Source organism: Phycodurus eques, chromosome 12 (assembly GCF_024500275.1).
Source record: "Phycodurus eques isolate BA_2022a chromosome 12, UOR_Pequ_1.1, whole genome shotgun sequence".
Lineage (NCBI taxonomy): Eukaryota > Metazoa > Chordata > Actinopteri > Syngnathiformes > Syngnathidae > Phycodurus > Phycodurus eques.
Window position 1 is genome coordinate 10,202,436 of NC_084536.1, and position 22,378 is coordinate 10,224,813.

The 22,378-nt window shown below is 41.2% G+C and overlaps 1 protein-coding gene across 1 annotated transcript in view; it reads right to left on the bottom strand.

Annotated features, from left to right (window-relative positions):
* The window catches only part of LOC133410992 (transmembrane protein 163a-like), a 40,438-nt gene that overhangs the window by 17,511 nt on the left and 549 nt on the right, over positions 1-22,378 (bottom strand). The window contains exon 2 of the mRNA XM_061692759.1: positions 14,720-14,839. Within this exon, the coding sequence (XP_061548743.1) occupies positions 14,720-14,839 (120 nt within the window). The remainder of the gene's footprint in view (positions 1-14,719; positions 14,840-22,378) is intronic.

Consider the following 22,378-nt stretch of genomic DNA (forward strand, 5'->3'; position numbering starts at 1 on the left):
ATGCCAACACAACCACATAATGTTAATTTTAAAGTTATAGATTTAATGTTGATCTGACTGGCCCATAATCAGAAGTAGCTGCGACAATCGGGTCACCCCATTGCGATCAAAGTCAATAAAGGCTCTAAATCTGATGTCGCTCAAGATTCTCCTGAGCCATAATCCTGTGGTGTGGGGTTTTGTCCAGAGTGACTTCTATTCCCCGACCTACTCTGAAAACAGTTGGGGCTGAAAATCATAAATGATCAACCTGTTCAATTATTTATGATTGCAAATCTTTATATGTTTGTTTAATAATTAATTCAGCCCCCATATTCTGTGGTTGTCAAATCTTTCTTCTATTTATTTTGTGGCAGTCTGGATGCCACAGGTCGGGATGCCACAGGTCAGTCTTGGTACTACAGCGAACATCTCATCTGATTTTGACTCATCCACATATTTTAATTTAGAGTATCTTTCTCCTTGTCCGATCTGCTTGGAATGATCATCCTGATTAACTTAAACACGTGCTTTGAGAAATAAATGCACCAGTTACTGAAAATGTTCCGCATGATCTCTTCAACCTGAGATAACCCACAATCAAGAGGAGCAGCTACTGCATTCTTGGTAAGGCTCCCACCCCAATGCTATTTTATCTTGCTAAAATGAATGAGCCAAGAGTCATGACCTGCAACTATATCCATCTATTTCAATGGGGCGCTGTCCCTCTGTATTTGTGTTCTTGTGTTTGAGTGTGTAAAGGGAGCTGTAAGAATACTGATGAAAAACTGAACTTGTGCTTGAATTTTGGTTGAATCAATTCATTCATTCATTCATTCAGTCATCTTCCATATTGCTTATCCTCACTAGGATATGAGCCAATCAATTCATACAACCTTACAGCTTTCTCTATAGTACAGCTTTTTTCAAGGACATTTTAGTCCACTGCTCTAATCAGTGTGTAGATGGATAGAAATACTGATTGTTTTCATGGCTGCAAAAAAAATATTTTCTGCACTTTGTGGATCATTATTATTAAAATGGATTTATCCGCACCATTTGAGGGGATTTATCAAATGGACTGGAACTAAATAGGCAATTAGTGATGATTTTACTTTGTCAAATTACATAATACACAGTTATCACATTCTTAAATGTTTTCAAATGGCAGCAAACAAAAAGGTCTTGTAAATTTGGCACATCACTTAATAAGAGTCTTGTTAACAAACTGGACAATAAATACATTAATTAAAATATCGTAGAATATGTGAAATCAGGCATCAATTTGGTCAAGAATTGAGACATACTTTTAGCTTGCAGATGCTGTGGGCATGTTGATGAATTCCTGAAAACCCCCCTTCCCCGGAACTTTTCAGCTGCTTTCAGCTGTCAATCTTATTACTACTTACTTACTTATTTCAGGGCTCATAAACGGGGAGAGGAGAATTCCCAGCGATGGACATTTCACCCACTCTCACGGGCTGCAGAGAAGCAGCCTCTGAGCCGCCATAATGACCATAAGACGATTCGCCCTCCTTCGAGCATACTTCTGTGGCTGCCGAAGTGTGCGCCATAAGTGGCCACAGTAGCGCATCGGTCCCCTTGGATGATATTTTCCCCCATCCTTCTCCTCCTCTTCGCCCCACGACGTATGGCCGGCAATTGTGAGGGTGACGGTTCTAACCCTGTTGTGCTGGACCTCCGGTGGCTACTTTAACCGTGGGTGGCAAATCCCGTCCGGTTCGCCGCTGCCTCGCAACGCAACGCGACACTGTAGCCCAAATAACACAAAACACATTCCACTTCAGGGAAGATGCATTTTTTCGAGTTGTAGGCATAGTTTGATGGCCAATTGCATGCTATACTGGTAGTAATGGGTAAGGTTTTAATGAATGAGGAAGTAGCAATTCTGCTGAATGGCCACTGCATGGAATAAAGGCGCTTGGTGTTTATACAGTATAATGGGGAACGGCCTCATGCTAGATAGTATACACCCCAACCCGCTGTCATCACAGGACTAATTTTTAGCCCCGCCCAAAATATTCAGCCAACTGAGATGATGAAAAATAATTTTAAACTATATCTCAAAAATTCATTACTACAGTAAATTGTTCTCATTCTTTGCACGTTTTCAGTACTTACCTTCAAACATATTTATTGTATTATAGACAAAATACGACAATGAGCTTGGTTCAATTTGAAAGGTTTTGCGATTGCTTTTGAGCGGTACAAGAATCGTGAAAATGTGTAGTATATCGATGCAACGTGGGTAACAACAAGTATGCCACCAGCTGTGACATGCTCAGCAGGTCCATCCATCCATTTTCTGAGCCGCTTCTCCTCACAAGGGTCGCGGGCGTGCTGGAGCCTATCCCAGCTATCATCGGGCAGGAGGCCAGCCAATCGCAGGGCACAAACAAACAAACAACCATTCGCACGCATATTCACACCTACGGGCAATTTAGAGTCTCCGATTCATGCATGTTTTTGGGATGTGGGAGGAAACCGGAGTGCCCGGAGAAAACCCACGCAGGCACGGGGAGAACATGCAAACTCCACACAGGCGGGGCTGGGGATTGAACCCCGGTCCTCAGAACTGTGAGGCTGACGCTCTAACCAGTCGTCCATCGTGCTGCCTACTCAGCAGGTGTGAGCTCTTATTTTGGAATGACAAGAAGTGTTACTGCCACCCAAGTGGAGAAAGGAAAGCCTCATTGGGCAATCTGCAGTGATACCATTGGTGGGATTCCGTTTAATTGTGTCTATGCTAATGCTAATATGCTAACATGTGAAATGTTTCGTATTTTCAAGTGTTAGTTGCTATTACCCTAGCAGTTAGCTTGGAAGTTAGCTTAACAAATGCTAACTTGTCAATGCTTAGTAACATGAGGCCTGTAAATGTGATGACCTGAAGCCAAATTAGCAACCTTAGCTATGTGCTTCAGCCATGAAGTTATTTTGTTTGGTATGATGAATGCCTGTGCTATTTCTTTTTTTATTGACTATGTTTACAAAGTTATTGTAACAATTACCTCCATTTGCTTCATGATTCGTGTATCAATGGCAATATTATTTTCCTTCAATGTTTTAAACCTGATTTAAGACACCTGTCTTAAACATCAATTCTAATAAACTATAAAGAAGAAAAGAAAGTGCTGTTTGAGTTTATCGCCAACATTCTGTGCTGTTGTTGGCAGTTTTTGAGTTAAGGCAAAGACTGAGGGAAAACTTCAAATAACTCAACAGGTTTCCTGCAGCAGGACAGATAATATCACATTTCTGACCTTTGCACACTCGCACTCAATGAAAATTCATCATCAGCAAAATATCTTTCTATGTGGTACCATGGTTTTTGGTAATACAGTCATATTTTGTCAAACAGTTCGTTACTATTATTCATGGAGCCTGGTGGCATGCAACATTTTTATTAGCTTTGGCTTCTGAAGAAAGGTTTTTGGAGCAACTTTGAAAGACGAGATTTAAATGAAAGGTTGCTCACCACGCATAAATACACCCATACTTGTTCTGGAATTCTCAAATGAACAATTTCCTCCATAACACAGTTGATAAATGTTTGAATTCAAAAGTCCCATAAAAATCAGGAGCTCGATCCAACATTGTGCATTGGAGTACGTCAGGCAGTCAAGTTTTGTTGGATGCACAGGTTAGCATTAGCTAACAACGTCAGCTTTTTACATACTCGATTGCTTGGTGCCTGGGGTATTTGAGTTTGGTGATGGTGAAGTGCTGCCTCCATGAGTGAAAATGCTTTTATTGTCAACTGTCAGTAGGCTATATGGCTATATGGGGCAGGGTTTCCAGTAGGGGTTGAACAATTTCAGATTTTTTATAGTCGACGCTATGGTGATGACAGTCAAGTCGACATAGATTAATCAATGAGGTCATTCTGTTGTAAACTCGCTGTATGTGCTTTTTCCTTTGTGCTTTTAACACAAGCTCACTTACTCCCTTTCCCCACCGTCCTCGATTGCACCGTTCCAACCCCCAACTGTTTGAAAATATGAAAAAAGTAATGCATAACATGTCTCCTTTAATAGTAACTTCTTGACTTGAGCAAGAAGACGTTCCACCATGTGTTATCCATTTCTTGAATGCTATTTACATTTTCCATTAGCCCCCAACTATAGGTTTAATGAAAAATTCATGATGAGTGATGAAGAACCCCATCTTTTTCCAGTCTAATTTTCCAACAGCCCCTTTTCCCCTGCATGGAATTTGTGCCCCTCTGCCATACTGAAGTACAAGAAAACCCCAGCCTCTTGGTAATGAATCCATTGCAATCATCAGTTTACCATCGATCATAATGAAAGAAGCTGTGGATTGTTCTGGGACTTTCACGGCCACCTCTATCGTGTAGCTCCACAAGAAAGCCACCATGGTGTGTTATGGGATTTTTTTTCAGCCCAGGTCTCGCTGAACAATCAGTTTCATGCCATCAGGGTTGTTTCAATCTGATACTGGAGATTTCATCTCAAGTAGCATGCAGGTAGAATGACACTTTGGGTGTCATGATACATCATATTTTAAGGGAAGTGTAAATTACCAGTGACTCGGCATTAAAGACAAGGAGAGGAATGTATTTCAGAATGAATGTTTTAAAATAAACTTCACTCATAATTCTTAAAACGTTAGTGGTGTTACATCCATCCATTTTTTTAAAGCTCCTGCCCTCATTAGGGTTGGTACACTGGTTGCCAGCCAATCGTAGGGACAAATGACCATTCACACCTATGGGCGATTTCGAGTCTTCAATTAATCTAACATGGATGTTTTTGGATTGTAGGGGGAAGCAGAGAAACCTCTACCCAGGGAGTCCGATAATCCCAAAACTCAGAACTGAGGCAGATGTGCTAACCATTCATTCCCTGTGCTTCCAGTCTTGTCCCAAACTGGATTACACCAGATGACAGCACATAATTTTCTAGAAAAAAATACTGAGAAATTTAAAAAAAGTATTTGCATGACAGTGCTTCACTTTTTCCACATTTTGTTCCATTTAATTCCACAGCCTTCTTCCTATATAATTTCCAGTCAAATTATACACACAACCACCCATAATGACAACATGGAAACAAATATTTTGAAATGTTTGCTAATGTTTCAAGAATTAAAACAAAACTGCAAAATATCTTGCTCTTGGACCTTATATAGACAGGTGTGTGCCTTTCCAAATCATGTCCAATCAACTGAAGTTACCACAGGTGGACTCAATTTAAGATGTAGAAACACTTATGTGTCACTGATGATGTAGTGGTACACTCACCTGACTTCAGTACAGGTAAATGACTGTGCATTTGAATAGTTTTCTGTCTCTATATGTGTCTTGTGATTGACTGGCAACCTTTGATTGACTGATGACCATTCCAGGGTGTAGCCTGCCTTTTGCCGAAAGTCAGCTGATAAGCACCAGCTACCCGTAGTACTGAACTGGATAAGTGTTAGAGAAAATAGACGGATGGATGTTATGTATGCCACTGCAGAATTACTAGCGTGTCTATTAATATATAATAAGCCACAGTATAGATTGCATTGCATTGATACAAAACTGATACCACATCATGATATAAAAACTGATGATTTATGGTTTTAAGACCACCAATTTAGGATTTGGTGTTAGTGAGGTTAAGCGGTACAGAAAATGGATGCGTGGATGTTTGCCACAACATGCGGACAAATGATTGTGACAAGAGTATCCTGGCTATGAAATGTTCAATAGTACCACTGGAGCATGAGAAAACTTTCTCCGCCGACATTTGTATGTGATCTCATTGCACAGCTTCCCATCTTTGGCGGCGAAGCATAAAAATAATCAAGTGGTATTTACTGCTAAACGACAGTGCAAGGCTGCCGAGAGAGGCCGTCCTATAATTACGCCGCAGATGGTCAGCTTTTGACAGCCAAGCAAAACAAGCTGATAAAATGCGGCTGGCGCTCTGGTAGAAATGCTTACCGCTGGCAAACTAACTAAGAGAAGAGACAGAACATTGCAAGTTGTTCATAACAATTGAAGGTAGTTGAGATTTTGATGCTGGTATCTGTCTTTAATGTTTTCATATTTAAGAAGAATAATTATTATTAGTGGGATATTCAAGTTAATGAAACCCAACTTGGTGTTCAGTCTTGGGGAAAATGGTAATTTGATTTTCATCCTCATAAATGCAGAACAGTACATTTTTAAAGGTAATGAAACAGTATTCCAAATTATTAGGCTTATGCTGTGTTTTGGGCGGCACGGTGGGCGACTGGTTAGCCTCACAGTTCTGGATGCATGTTCTCCCCGTGCCTGCGTGGGATTTCTCCGGGTACTCTGCTTTGCTCCCGCATCCCAAAGACATGCAGGGTAGGTTAATTGAATACTCTAAATTGCCCGTAGGTGTGAATGTGAGTGTGAATGGTTGTTTGTTTCTATATGCCCTGCAATTGGCTGGCGACCAGTTCAGGGTGTACCCCGCCTCTCGCCCGAAGATAGTTGGGATAGGCTCCAGCACGCCCGCGATCGTAGTGGGGTTAAGCGGAACGGTAGATGAATGAATGAATGCTGTTTTTGTTGATTTTCATGTCAATGCAATTTACAGTGAATACAAATTATATTAGCTCCTATAATTGTCTTGATTTTATCAAACAAAACTAAAAGGAAATGCTATTTTGATAAAAACAAAACAAAAACAAAAAAAACATCATGTTAACATAGGAACCCTCTTTGATCCCCATTTTATTCATTTATTTATTTATCCAGCAATATTTGAAACCTGGAGTTGCATTTTGGGCTATGCACAGGTTCTCAGTAGGGCTGAGGTCAGGGGATGGTGCCTTCTAAGTCAATAGACTATTACATGATTTTTATTATGCATAAAAAGTGTAAGTTGCTTAATAATGTGGCACAACCACAAGTAAATTCCCTTTAATTGGCCTAAGCATGGAAAAAAATGATCAAGCCTGCCAGAGATTTCTATCACCAACATGAAACATCCCTCCCAGACAAACTTTTTTTTTTTTTTACTTAAATCCTACATGCATGATAATTTGAAACATGGTGTAAAGGTAATACACAAGGAATTAATCCTCCTCGGCCAAGTCTGTGAGAGCGCTAAGGCTGAAAGATGAGCTCTTCCGCTTTAATAATTTCATGAATGGGCCAGATTTGTTTTCATTCTATTCTGGTTGCATTATGACCATGATGAGAAAACCCTTTCCTGGTGTACAAGACCTGAAAGACCAAGATTCTAGCTCAATAACAAAATCACAACTCGGAGGCGTAATTCTTATAAACCTCTGCCAAAATACCTAGAGCCCTATAGATAACAAGTGTTAAACCAAAACATGGTCAATCATTGCCATGCATTGTACACAGAAATGTTATGAAGACACTGAGAAACTGCTTTACATTTTGAAAAAATGCATAGTATGTCTCCTAAATCAATTTAATATAAAGATCAAGAGAGAACCATTGCATAAAATAAATTAAGACCAAGAACTGCAACTTTATCACTTTTTACTCGACCCACCTGGTTCTGCTATATTTTGTTGCTTACCTAAACCCTCTTGAGACCCAACGGGGTCAACCAGAGTGTCAAGGATGGACAGTGGGTGATACTCTGGTTTTCAAAATATATATTGTATACTGGGAGGAGATAATTTATTCAGTTCTCATAGAAAGTATGGCAGAAGCATCTGGTGTGAGAAACTGAGGAAGCAGAAAGCGTGAATTGCCAAGAGAGAGAGCGAGAGAGTGTGACTCCAACAGAAATACACGTGTCCGTGTCAATGTTCAGTTGAAATGACAGATTAGGTTACCATAGGGAAGCCTGGCTTGAATTGATGGTTTTACAGAATGCAGTACTAAAGAGTCCTTTCTGTCATTTGTTTTTGGATTGGAATTTTGATTCCGTTTTTTTCTAATTAGATTCAGGGACTGTTTAAAAGACAATTTTGGTGACTGAAAACTCCATCCATTCTCTATAGGGCTAATCCTCGTTTAGGTCTCAAGTGATCTGGAGCCTGACCCAGCTGACTCTGAGGGAGAGGCGAGGTATACCCTGGACTGGTCGCCAGGCAATCACAGGGCACATGAAGCGAAACAACCTTTCACATTCACATTCGCACCGATGGCAGTAGTATCTGTTTGCATATTATTACTTATCATGCCCTTTTGTGTCAGTAAACGGGCTCCTTTCCTGCCCTTGCGTCTCTAATTAGTTTCAGTCCATATTTTCCCTGGTTTTGCTCACTTTTTGGATCTTTGTAGGCCACTTGTGTGCGGTGTCAGGTCTTTTCTGTCATTACCTTTTGCTCTCGCTCCCTGGCTACACTTCTTGTTCCCTGTGTGCTTTTCTAAATTATTATTTAAAGGGAATACTGTGTTGAGGTCATGCTTGCAATTCGAGATGATTTTCTTCTTTTTTCCTTCACCCTTGTGGAGACAATGTTTCTAGTAAAAGTGGAGATGCAACAATAAATTATTGAGGTGGAGTCTGTCCTATCTGTCTTCATTATTTCAACAGTAACTACTACATACTGTTGTGAGGTCAGTTGTGCTTCCACATACCATTCGAAATTGGTAGTAAATAGAGTCTATGCAATACAGCTTTGCGAGAGAAAGTCACAAGGCAGCCCTGTCCTCTCCACTTCTTTTACACAATGCTCACATAGTAAGCAAGACGACTCCTAACCACTCAAGCTTTACATACCAGCACACAACTCGTCTGAGGCCTCATTCTGTTTCAGTATTTTATATTGTCTGTTACTGTGACTGTCAGGGAGGCATAACTATCTAAAGCATGACTGGCAATATAAGCAGGTATGTGGGGCGTCTCAATGCACCACTGTAAATCCGTGCTATGTCTACAACATATGATTTAACAATGGTAAACCAAATAATGGTGTTTTATCATTCTAATTACCTAGGACAAAAGGTGTACATGTACCCACTTTATCATATCGATGATGTACACATATAAGCTCTATGACAGGCAATCAATGTGATCTGGGTTCTTAAAGCTACGTATATGACTTTCCTGGTCATCAAACAAGGCTTTTTGGCTTCAGAGTTGGCCCTTTTCCATCCACGTGCCAAATAACACTTTATTTATAAATAGACTCCTTCCACATCACTGCTAAAAATAGACCCCACAGAGAGAAAATAAATAAATGATCGTGTTTTCATCTGTGAGACAGACAGTTGGTGTTGGAGAAGGGGGTATTTGGTGTGTGAGTAAAGCAGAGTCAGAGAGAATGAAATGAAGATAACAAGGGGGAAAGGCTTGGAAGAGAGAGAGTAAGGGGAGTGGGTGTGACTGAGGACCCCATGGGAGTTCATTGTGGGGAGGTAGCGCTGTGGCAAGACAGGCAAATATTTCTCCAGGCTCGGCCTGCAAGTGATGAATGGCCTGCTGACACTGGTGTTGTTTTTGTCTCAGTCGGTGGATGAATTAAAGATCCCGGAGTCAGCAAATGCCCATGTAAAGATCACAAGAATTTTACAACATGTGTCCATTGAGATACAAACAAAAGCATTCATTCTTCTTTTCAAACTGGATTCTTAGCCAAAATTATTATTTCCCTGCTTCCACTGTGTTCTGTGGCCAATTCAGTTCACCTATCCATCCATCCACTTTCAATTCCCCTTATTCTGTTCAGGGTCACTGGGATCTGGAGCCTATCCCAGTTGACTTGGGGGCAAATAGCGGTCTAAACACTGAACTGGTCTCCAGTCAACCACAGGGCACATATAGAGACAGACAACTGTTTAAACTAACGTTCACACCGTCACTGAGTGGAAACCGAACCCAGGCTACCTGCACCGAAGTCAGGTGAATATACCAGACCACCAGTGACCAATTAAGTTCATCGAACATCGTTTATTATACCAAACAAAAATATAAACGCAACTCCCATTTTTCAAGAGCTGCACTCAAAGATCTAAAACCTTTCCTACATACACAAAATGCCTATGCCTCTCAATTTGTCTAAATCTGTGTTCGTGAGCACTTCTCCTTTGCCGAGTTACTCTATCTGCCCACAAAAGAAAGGACATTCTAGAATTTGCAGTTTTACTTTTTTGAAAACCAATAGTATCTGGTGAGGCCACGACTTGCCTCACACAGTGCAAATGCTCAATGCTCAACAGGAGTAAATAGTTCAGACATGGGGTACGTACATAACGATAGTTGGACTGAATTTGAGCAGTTTCCCGCACTTCCAATTAAAGTCAGCAAAGGTCTGATAATCGGATGTCTCTGAAAGATTATTCTGGTTGATTAACTTCTGGTGTGGAGTCTGTCCCCCCCCTCCCCTTTCTACTCTAAAAACAGTCTGGGCCAACAATCGTAAATATTAAACATGTTCAATATTTACAATCACCACGTGTGTATGTGTGTAAAAAGCCAAAGAAAAAGACTAGGTTAGCTTAGTTTTCTATAACAGCAAATTCCTGAAAATCTTGGCATACTTTCAGGGAGCGCTTTCCAATGTAGCCTTTAGTAATGTGACATCCCATCATCAAGGTAATATTCTCGTTCATAGCAACTCGTCTTGTAATCTTTTACACTATGGTGACAAACAAGGGTCTGTTTTTCCTTCCAGCCACGTTTTCATCCACGTGTACAGCGTAGAGAAATATCACTGGTTTATTTATAACTATTTCTGTCTTTACTTTATGTATCTGGGTTGGAGCGCAATAATTACAGTGCTTCTGCAAGGAGCAAAAAGAACAAGGGTAACATTTGAGGAAGGAGCTGATATGTCTGAAGCGGGGTACGTATATATTGATTTTTAACACGTGAGAGACCCCATACATGCTTACTGCTCCTACAGTGTGTGGTGTACTCCAGATGAATAACACACAGCTTTAACATGTATAATAACTGTTTTCCCATTTGGAAAAATAACTGTTTTATCACACATACCACAGGATAATCGATTATGGTAATGTTTCAGAGAGGGCCTTTGATGTTGGGCAAATGCTCAAATTTATCCTGATTATTGTTATGAATGCCATCCATCAATCCATTTTCTACCGCCGGTCGGGTCGCGGGGGCAATAGCTTTAGCAGGGACGCCCAGACTGTGGTGGGACGTGCCTGGAACACCTCACCAGGGAGGCATCCGGCAGGCATCCGAATCAGATGCCCGAGCCACCTCATCTGGCTCCTCTCAATGTGGAGGGGCAGCGGCTCTACTCTGAGATCCTCCCAGATGACCGAGCTTCTCACCCTATCTCTAAGGGAGAGCCCGGACACTGTGCGGAGGAAACTGGAAACTGTTATGAATGCTTTACTCACATAGGGCGCTGTTGACATTTACAATTTACTTATTCAATCCATCTCCATGCGCAAAACGTTAAGAGGTCGTAAAGGTGCTCCTGAGTGCCCGTTTTGTATCGAAAATATTCACCAGAGGAAAACAGTCAGCGATTTATCATACATATAGTAATACTCTGCGGCACGGTGGACTACTGGTTAGAGCGTCTGCCTCACAGTTCTGAGGACCAGGGTTCAATCCCCAGCCCCACTTGTGTGGAGTTTGCATGTTCTCCCCGTGCCTGCGTGGGTTTTCTCCGGGCACTCCGGTATCCTCCCACATCCCAAAAACATGCTTGCTAGGCTAATCGACAACTCTAAATTGCCCGTAGGTGTGAATGTGAGTGCGAATGGTTGTTTGTTTATGTGTGCCCTGCGATTGGCTCGCAACCAGTTCAGGGTGTACCCCGCCTCCTGCCTGATGATAGCTGGGATAGGCTCCAGCACGCCCGCGACCCCAATGAGGAGAAGCGGCTCAGAAAATGGATGGATGGATGGATGGATAGTAATACTCTCAAAGCTCCCACCGAGAAAGATAATGAACTAGGTAGGTCAGGTTGGGAAAGAAGGCACAGAAGCGATGAGTCATCAAAGATACACGATGGCTAAAGGAGCGAGCAGAATCTAGGGCAGGAGTGGTGCTGTTTAAAGTGGAGCCATCACAACTACCGAATCCCAGGTGCCGCCTGCCAACATTCATGCCACTTCATCGCTTTTGGTATCGTCATACTTTACAGAGCTTCATGTCATCTCCATCTTTGTCTGTGTCTTGCAATCTCACTGCTGTCCAACGCAACACGGTGATGCTGCAGTCATGGATTGATTTCTTCACCGTGAACCTGTGACCTGTCCTCTTACTGTTGACAGTCCAACTGAGAGCAGCCGCCCGCAGCTCACTTGTCCTTTCCATTGAGACCTTGAATCTCAAAGTTTTGTGTTCAGATGTACGTACTTCATCATTCTTCATTCCGCTTCTATGGGATTTTTTGTTTTATGAGTCCTTACAATGGCGGCACAGTGGCGACTGGTTAGAGCGTATGCCTCACAGTTCTGTTTGTTTCTATGTGCCCTGCGATTGGTTGGCAACCAGTTCAGGTCGTACCCCGCCTCCTGCCCGATGATAGCTGGGATAGACTGCAGCACTCCCGCGACCCTTGTGGGGATACGTGGCTCAGATAAGGGATGGATGGATGGAATCCTTACAATTCCTTTTTCTGAATTGGAAGTTATGAACTGATAACTCACAACACTCATCTGCAGAATTTTGGATATGTCAGATCCGCTGTCTTGTCATCCTGAGCTCCACTCCTTTCCCCTTTCAGTGTGTGTGTGTGTGTGTATGTGTGCGTGTGTGTGTGTGTTTGACTCATTCACTGTCAGCCATTTTCAAAGCACAGTTCTCCATAATGCCAGTGGTTTTAGAGCATTTTGACCGATCTTCAAGGCCCACAGAATATTGTGTTCTGTGACAATATTAACCTACTCTTCCTTAACCAAAACGAAAATGTTTGTTTCTAGCTTTTTTCCATTCTTTAGTAATCAGCAGTAGAACATGGGTTACTTTCAACAACCGACCCATGGATAAATCAAAGAAAAAAATGTAAAACTACGTGTTACATGAACTAGCAGAGGGCAGTTTTAGTTTGCTTTTTTGGTTTGCTGTAGGTGAATAAATCAGCTTTAATCTTATAAATACGAGGAGGACTCCAAAAGACCTTGAAAAAAGAACCTTTCTTTCAAATAAAATGTCAGTTTAATGCTGAAATAATATTTTGAGTTCTCTGTAGCAATTAACTGATTTTGTAACTACGAAACAATATTGTTTTTATACATACAAGTAAAAAAAAAATTTTTTTAAAAAGATATATGCAGTGTTATCCAAACTTTAGATGTCAAAAGGATTTTGTTTTTGTTTTTGTTTTTTTCTGTGGGAGAGGGTCCAAATTGCTCTTTGAGTATTTAATGTTGCCGACCGTTGATTTCTGACAACTAATTCTTCCCTGTTTTTATTTACATTCTTAGCCCGCCTGAAGCCTGTCTTCTGTCTTTATCCTTTCCACGGCTGCTTCGTTCGGATCTTGTTTACTGCCTGCCTGCACCATGCACTACTATCTCTCTGAGAAATTGAAAATGGCAACATCAACAATCGTTCATGCAAGACCCCACACATAATGATTTTTAATATCTTAACTGAATCACTCGATACACCCCACACCGCATGATAGTTGCTCAGAATAATTGGGCCTTTTTCTTTTGAAAGAGGGGGAAATGCTCAAGTTAGGCCCATTTATCTATATGTGTGTACTCATCTTAAGAGTTGAGATGCTCTCAGAGACGCTAAATAGCAGCAATGATCATTCAAATTTGAAACTACTATCTTACCTGATAACATTTGTATCTCATCTGTCGTGTGAACATCGTGTTTGGGTCTACAATTAATGGGCTTGTGTTCTAAATTAGTTGTGACTCAGGAGATGATGTGATTCTGGGCACTCAAAATGTGTTCAGTAATGAGCATCTCACTGCACTTTAACACGTGCCTGACGCTTAGTCAAGATGACAAAGCAATATCCTGTATCGTGCCCACAGCATCATATATTATGTGAGGGGCACCCTCTATGTCATAAGATGATGACAACAACAAAACATAAACCTTTGACACTGTCGCAAGGATCACATGACCATGTAGCTTAGTTCCCCAAAATAGGTTTTAAGATGCAGTTGTAGAATAAAAAGACTAGAAAAAAAATATTGGTTCTCATGTGCAAATGTACCCTATGAACCGAACTTTACGTTTGTAAATTTCTGTACTCATAATCTGACATAATTTGACAAGCAATGTGCCATTAATAAAGGAAAACAATGACAACAGTAAAGTTTTCTTAAACTTCTCTTGAGATTTCATGTGACATGATTTATACATTCTACATTATTTAAACATTTCTAGACATAAAACAAAATGGTTCATCTTTTGTGTCATAAGTTTAAAACAATATTTAATTTCTTTTAAACGCAGAAACCACATTTCTGTCCCATCATCCACTTCCTCCTTATAGCTGAATAAAAACAAAGTGTTATTCTAAAAAGCACTACTTATGTAATGTGTGGCTCATGGATCACGCTAAAAGAATCCATTGAAAATGTGTCGTCAATGCGCTCTTAACTCTGTAATCAATTATTTCAATGGCTTTTCATCTGCAGTCTACCCCAAATGTATCTCTAGCAAACTACTTCCAGCATGTCCGTTATTATTTCAGCAGATGTTCACATTAGAATAGCCTTTAGTACGTGGAAATGAGAACGACTGTAAACCTGCCGCACTCAGCATAATTGCCACAGCCTGACAATACTCTCGCTCATATTCCGCCACTTAAACATCTAAGCAACATTTCATGTGCATGACTTAGAATGTTCAAGACTTACTGAAAGCTGTCACGGCCAGAATGAGGGTGACCACGATGGAGATCCATGAGACCCAGAGAGCCTTCTTCCTATAGTTCTGAGCCTCATGAGGCTTCAGACGCAGGCTGCTCTCAAGGAGACCTGCAAATAAAAACAGAAACAAACGAACAAATGCAGACTCATTTTCAATGACAGTTTCAGGGTCAGGTCGAAAAGAAGTGTCTTGTCCAAGACTCTGGCAGAGAAAAAACTATTTAACTCACACAAAAACTGACCTACATACTGTATAATGTGTAGTATAGTGAGTATATATTATTGTTCTTGAGTAGCTAGCAAAATGGGTTATATATAGTAACTTTGTCAATCAATATCTTCATAAACGAGTCATGGGGAAAAGAGTAAGAAAGAAGAAGAGGACTGTTTTTTTCCCCCTCAGATTGGATTTTTTCTGACCATGGATGAATGGATGTTATGATCACAATTTATTTCACCTCAATCTAGCGCATAGCCATCAAAGTTAATAGACCCCTGGGTCCATGAGCCTGTTTCTTAGCGGTAAACTGGCGAGGCACGTTTTTTTTTTTTTATTAATAGTCGCTACAGTGGTCGGAAAAGTTGGTAAGTCGCTAATGGCTAAGTTGGCAACACTGACAGTCTCTGTTTGCAGCCCTGTTGTTAGTGTGTAAGCAATGCACATCTGCTGGAAGTGACAGGATAAATATTGAATGAATGAATGAATGGATTTTGGTTCAAGTTCCGTTCTATTGAACAGGGAATGAATAATTAAGTTGAAACATTGAAAAACACAAATAATTCCCATGGAATTTAGTGGTGACCATTTAAAAAAAATTCTAGTTTATTTGAAAGGGGACAATGCAATTTCATAAAACACATGAAGTACACATGGTTAAAAAAGCCAGAATTAGCCAGAAGGCTAGTTTTCATCTGTAGTTATGTTTAATTAGCATTAGGCTTATGAGTAGGTTTTTGGAAAAATGTCTCACCTGTGAGGAGTCCTTGGCCCCAAAAGGTTTGCGAACCTCTGATCTAGTATACCTGCTTTCAATCGGCGATCCTTTGGATAAATTCCCCACTTGGAGTTTGCCAAAGTACAAGCCCCAGAATTCACCCAAAATGGCTGCTTCAATCAAAAAGGTCAACTTCCTGTTCAACTCCACCAAATTTCAAGCCAATCAGTAAAATTTGTGTTGGAAGCATAGCAAACATTTTTCCAACTTCTCAGAGGGAGTTAGTTACAGGGGGGTTGTGTTGTCAGGCAGGCTTAGGTCCTCAAAACCACCTTTGTTCGTAAAAAGGACAATAAAGTCATTCCAAGTATGAACCCATCATCACAATACAGTGGTGCCTTGATATACGAGTGACCCAACTTACATGTTTCTCGAGATACGAGCCGTTGTTCGGCTGATTTATTTTTTTTCCTTTGGCTTGCGAGCAAATATTGGCGATACAAGTTTTGTGTGGTGGCAGTGCACTCAACTCAATTCACTTCACAACAAGCTGCAGTTTGACGTAATGAACAAATCTTCCAAAAAGAGGCTTCAAGCTGTTTACTCCCACTCCCAGTCTCACTTGAATTTACTGGCAAACTAAATATAGAACAAAGATAATTAAATATTGTGTATTTAAAACAAGCCTTTAAGTGAGCATGATTAATGCTAATGCTAACACATAATGGGAAACACCATGCACTGGCTAACGATTAACATCTATGTGGCAGTGTTATAATGCTTTAAGCAACTGATATTTGAACACAAACGGCAGAGCAACACATGGAGACGTACTGTATAATATAATAATACTCAAGGGCAAATATTTGTTATCCTTTGTGAAAAATGACTAATATTAATACTGAGGAGTTGTGAGGTCTCCTCTGTCTCCGTGTATATCTGTATGTCTGTATTATACTGCCACAGGGTGGCCAAGGTGCATACACCAGAAGGAGCAGCATAATGCCAATTGAATTGAAGCATAAAGTGTGACAAAAACGGTTGAATTCTCTACATTCTTTTCAATTATGCCATTACTTTGGTTTTAATTAAGTGCAATATCATACAGCACTATATTTCCTCATTAAAATACACATTACATCATTTTTTTGTTGGGGGGAACAGCTTAATGGCGTTTCCATTTATTTCAATGGGGGGAAATTATTTGAGATACGAGTGTGATGAGTTACGAGCATGTTCATGGAACCAATTAAATTCATATCTCAAGGCGCCACTGTATGGACTACATATTGCATCGGTTTAAAGAAGCCAGTTCAGGAAAAGGCCAGAAAATCCACCCTTGTTAACCAACCTCATGACCCTTTTACGACATGTACTAATGTCCAGCAGCCAATTACAATTACACACCATTTGTCACTAAACAATCGCACGTACTTTGATATATTTGTCTACACTCGCAGCTCTGAGAAGAGACAGACAAAATTATTCCAAATTCCCCACCACCTCAAGCACATCCCACGTAGTGAAATATGAAACGACCTCTGCAGATTCCTGCAATATTCATGAGTGAGAACTTTTATACGCTAAATAGTATTTCCAGCTATTGCTCATTCTACCCAGCTACAGTACGTTTCACTTGGACTGTCTTTGTCGCCTGTGGCCAGTCGAAGCAGACTGCTTTCCTCTTAGTGTGGTAGTTTGGCAAACAGATGCGACAAACAATTCTCCCCTCTGCCTGTGTTGTGGGAGCCACGACCTGGGACATTGAAACCCTGGTCAAAGAGGCCCAGAAAAAGGACCCAGGTCCAGGAAACTTCCCCCCAAACCGATTGTTTGCATAGCCCAGGATACCAGAGCATTTGTGGTGGCTTGCTCCATCTGTGGCGGAGGAAAAACCTCCCATCAACCCCCTGCTGGTCTTCTGCGTCCCCTTCCCATTCCTAGATCTCGTTGTTCTCATATCGCTGTGGATTTTGTCTCCGGGTTGCCGCCATCTGAATGTAATACTGTTATTGTCACTATAGTTGATCGCTTCTCCAAATCTATCTATTATGTGCCCCTTTCCAAGTTACCGTCAGTCCTTGGAACCACCACTCTTCTCGTTATTCAAGCTTAACGGAATCCCTCTAGATATTGTTTCAGATCGTGGTCCACAATTCTCCTCCCAAGTCTGGAGAGAGTTTTGTAAGCCGGTGGGCGCAGCAGCCAGCCTCTCCTCGGGGTACGATCCCCAAACCAACGGACAAACGGAACTTGCCAACCAGGACTTGGAAGCTGCCTTATGCTGTGTCGCAACCCACCATCTGGTTTCTTGGAGCACTTTTCTCCCCTGGGTAGAATATGCCCATAACGCCCTCACCTGCTCTGCGACAGGTATGTCACCCTTCATGGCATGTTATGGTATCCAATCTCCCTTGTTCCCTGACCAGGAGGTGGAAGTGGCTGTCCCTAGGGTTAATGATCATCTTCGCAGAGTAAAGGCGGTATGGGAAACCGTCAGAGCAGCCGTCGACCGTTCGGCAGAAAAGAATAAGCGGATGATCCCCCGCCCCCGGGTATCGGGTCAGACAGATGGTGTGGCTGTTGTCCCAGGACCTTCCCTTGCAAACGTAAGCTTCGTAAGCGTCACGTAAGCTTGCCTCCCGGTTTGTGGGGCCCTTCAAAATCTCGAGGATCATACACCCTTCCTCTGTCCGTCTGAACCTACCGGCTTTCACGAATGTTCATCCCACCTTCCATGTTTCCATACTCAACCCTGTTTCCTCCAGTGTCCTCAGCCCTCCGGTTGACCCCCCCCACATCCCCCGCAGCTCATCGATGGTCATCCTGCGTTCACGGTTTCCAATATCCTGGATGTCTGTCGCCGGGGGCGGAGTTTCCAGTATCTGGTGTATTGGGTGGGTTATGGCCCTGAGGATCATTCGTGGATCTCCCTTCGCCTGATCCTGGACCCCTCCCTCCTTAGGGATTTTTACAGGGTGAATCCTGGTAGGCCTGGGCGGACGCCAGGAGGCGTCCTTTGAGGAGGGGGTACTGTGGCGGTTCGAGACAGCCTCAACTTATTTTGGTGGGCTCATTTCCTACACCACACTGCTTGTAGTTTGCTATATTGTTTCAAACTGGGCTGGGCAGCTTCTGGAGAGACACTCATTCGTGCGCACCAATCCACAATCGACGAGCATTGGCATTTCCATTAATTTGAATTGGGAAAGATGAGTTGAGATATTTTATTTTATATTTATTTATCAAGGAAAACCTAATTGAGATTAAAAATCTCTTTTACAAGAGTGTCCTGGTCATCTAATATGAGTGTTTTGAGTGATGAGTACAGTCATGGAGAAAATTAAAGTCCTATCTCAAGGCACCACTGGAAATCATTTTCACACATCTCATTGTTTTGAAGATGACATTTATGGGAAATTATTTTAAGTGATGATTCATTGTTGAAGCAAACAGCTCAAAAAACATTGCCCATTGATCTTTTTTTTTATTTTTTATTTTTTACTTTTCACTGACTTATTAGCGGTCACATTGCTTGTTTTCCACAACTTAAAAAACAATCACTCTCTTGTTGAGTCGCTCTGAAATCGTAACAAATTCCATTAAACCACATCGGACATTTCCTCAACACAAGTCTTTCTTCCCTAAAGCAGACTGAGTGATAATGTCAACACTCGTAACTAATATTTTTTGCTATATTCCATTTTGAAGGGCACGCTCTCAGTTATATCCTCTCACATTTAGTGACTGAATTTTGTGCTTGATTCATTTCAATTCACTCTCACAGGAATTTGGGTATAAAAAGGATGAATTAAATTTCAAATTCCTCATTCATGTTCACAATTTTAACAAGCTCAATGAAGTTGAACGAGTCCACATTAATGTTGCTGTATGGGCAAAAGTGGGAAATACAGGCTAATAAATTCAATTTGTGTGTATACATACAGTATAACATAAAAAATTCTTGTGTGAGTGTTCAGCAGAGGGGGAAGTGTGACAGAGGCTTTAAACACATAGCTGCGCCATCAGACAGAATTGCATGTGTTCCGTCTCACTGTGTTGCATAGGTCCATGGACGGCATTGGTATAAACGATGCAGTCAAGAAGGGTGATTACACACTTTAGGTGACCAAAAATACATGGCTGGGCATGATACTCCAAAAGACTGTGATTTTTGCAGATAACTTTAATTAAACTGCACATTGCCGCCATTGGTGTCCTGACCTAAGCAAGACTCTTTTTGCCTGACAATTCTAGTAAAGTAACAACTGATCATTTTTGCCAGTTTAATTGGTCCAGGCAGAGTGAATACTTTCTGTGCTTTATGTGGAGTGGGGCCAAAGTACAACCCCAATTCCAATTAAGTTCGTAAACATAAGTAAACATAAATAAAAACAGAATACAATGATTAGCAAATCATGTTCAACCTATATTTCATTGAATACACTACAAAGACAAGATATTTAATGTTCAAACTGATAAACTTTATTGTTTTTAGCAAATAATCATTAACTTCGAATTTTATGGCTGCATCACGTTCCAAAAAAGCTGGGACGGGTGATAAAAAAGACTGAGAAAGTTGAGGAATGCTCATCAAACACCTGTTTGGAACATCCCACAGGTGAACAGGTTAATCAGGAACAGGTGGGTGCCATGATTGGGTATAAAAGGAGCGTCCCTGAATTGCTCAGTCATTCACAAGCAAAGATGGGGCGAGGTTCACCTCTTTGTGAACTAGTGTGTGAGAAAATAGTCGAACAGTTTATGTACAATGTTGCTCAATGTACAATTGCAAGGAATTTAGGGATTTCATCATCTACGGTCCATAATATCATCAAAAGGTTCAGAGAATCTGGAGAAATCACTGCATGTAAGCAGCAAGGCCGAAAACCAACATTGAATGGCCTTCTCCTCACTAGGGTCGCGGGCGTGCCGGAGCCTATCCCAGCTGTCATCGGGCAGGAGGCGGGGTACACCCTGAACTGGTTGCCAGCCAATCGCAGGGCACATAGAAACAAACAACCATTCGCACTTACAGTCATGCCTACGGGCAATTTAGAGTCTCCAATTAATGCATGTTTTTTGGAATGTGGGAGGAAACCGGAGTGCCCGGAGAAAACTCCCGCAGGCACGGGGAGAACATGCAAACTCCACACAGGCGGGGCCGGGAATTGAACCCGGGTCCTCAGAACTGTGAGGCTGACGCTCTAACCAGTCGTCCACTGTGCCTCCCCTTGAAATCATATTTAGTAAAAATAAACACATTAACTAAACCTGACGGGTGCCTATACAAAATAGGTTACAGGTGTAGGGTTGACTCAATAACATGGGACCATTTGTCCATTATGGAATGTTTAGTTCCACTGACGAGTGCATATAATGAATGGGATTATAAATGTCCAAAAATCATACATAATCTCTTTCACACACTCACACATTAATGCTTTCTTAAGGCATGCAAACACACAGTAAAGGATTTATTGGTCAAGTATGTGACTGGTACCAAGGTGGCTTCAAGGCAGACCTGTCGGCCCAAAGCTCTGTATTATGGTCTAAAATTCTCTGTTTAACATCCATCCATCCATTTTCTGGATCGCTTATCCTCACAAGGGTCGCGGGCTGCTGGAGCCCATCCCAGCTATCTTCGGGCGGTAGGCAGGGTACACCCTGAACCGGTCGCCACCCAATCGCAGGGCACATAGAAACAAACAACCATTCGCATTCACATTCACGCCTAACAAGTCAGCATGATTTTAAAAATCTTCCTACCCTTAAAGCAAAACAAAACAAAACAAAAAAATCTATGGGCAGCATGGTGTACTAGTGGCTAGCATGTCTGCTTTGCAGTTAGAGTTAGAATCCTGAACTGATTCAAACCATTCCAGCGACAAAAGGGTCTGTATCTTCAACTTCCACATAATTTCTTCTTTTATCATGATTCCATTCTCCACAATAAAAAAACACTATTTTAATCAATTAAACAATTTTAAATTCACCGTTTTTTCAACCAAGTCAAATCATTGCACTTTCACAATGGTCAACATTCCGAATACCCGTATTTTTGAACAATTGCACATGTTCCATGAAAAGATTCCAAAACCGATCACAAAAATCCAACATATAAAAACATTCAAAATCTTCATTTTGTTTTTTTAAATCCATATTTTTTTGAAGAGTCCACATTTTCCCTGAGAAAAATCTCAAATTAATGGAGACATTTTACAAAGTTTCCTCTAGACTATATTACAGCTTTTCTCGAATTCTCCCATTCTACACTACCTACTTTTCTCCTTCACACTCCACCATTTCAGTTCAGCGTCAGGCAGGGCACACCCTGGACTGGTCCCCAGCCAATCGCAATAGACAAACAACCATTCACACTCACATTCACACCTACGCTCAATTTAGGCCTCAGTGAACCTAACATGCACATTTTTGGAATGTGGGAGGAAGCCAGAGAACCACAGATTCAAATCTTGAACCAAACTGCAAGGCAAACATGCTAGCCACTAGCATACCGTGCTGCCCATATATTTTTATTTTTTATTTATTTTTGTTTGTTTTAAGGGTAGGAAGATTTTTTAAATCATGCTTACTTGTTAATTATTCAAATAAGAGTGGGCTAAAAATACCTCACCTCATTTCCCCAGGGGCCCCCGTCTAATAATAATAATAATAAGAAGAAGAAGAAGAAGAAGACCAACAACAACAA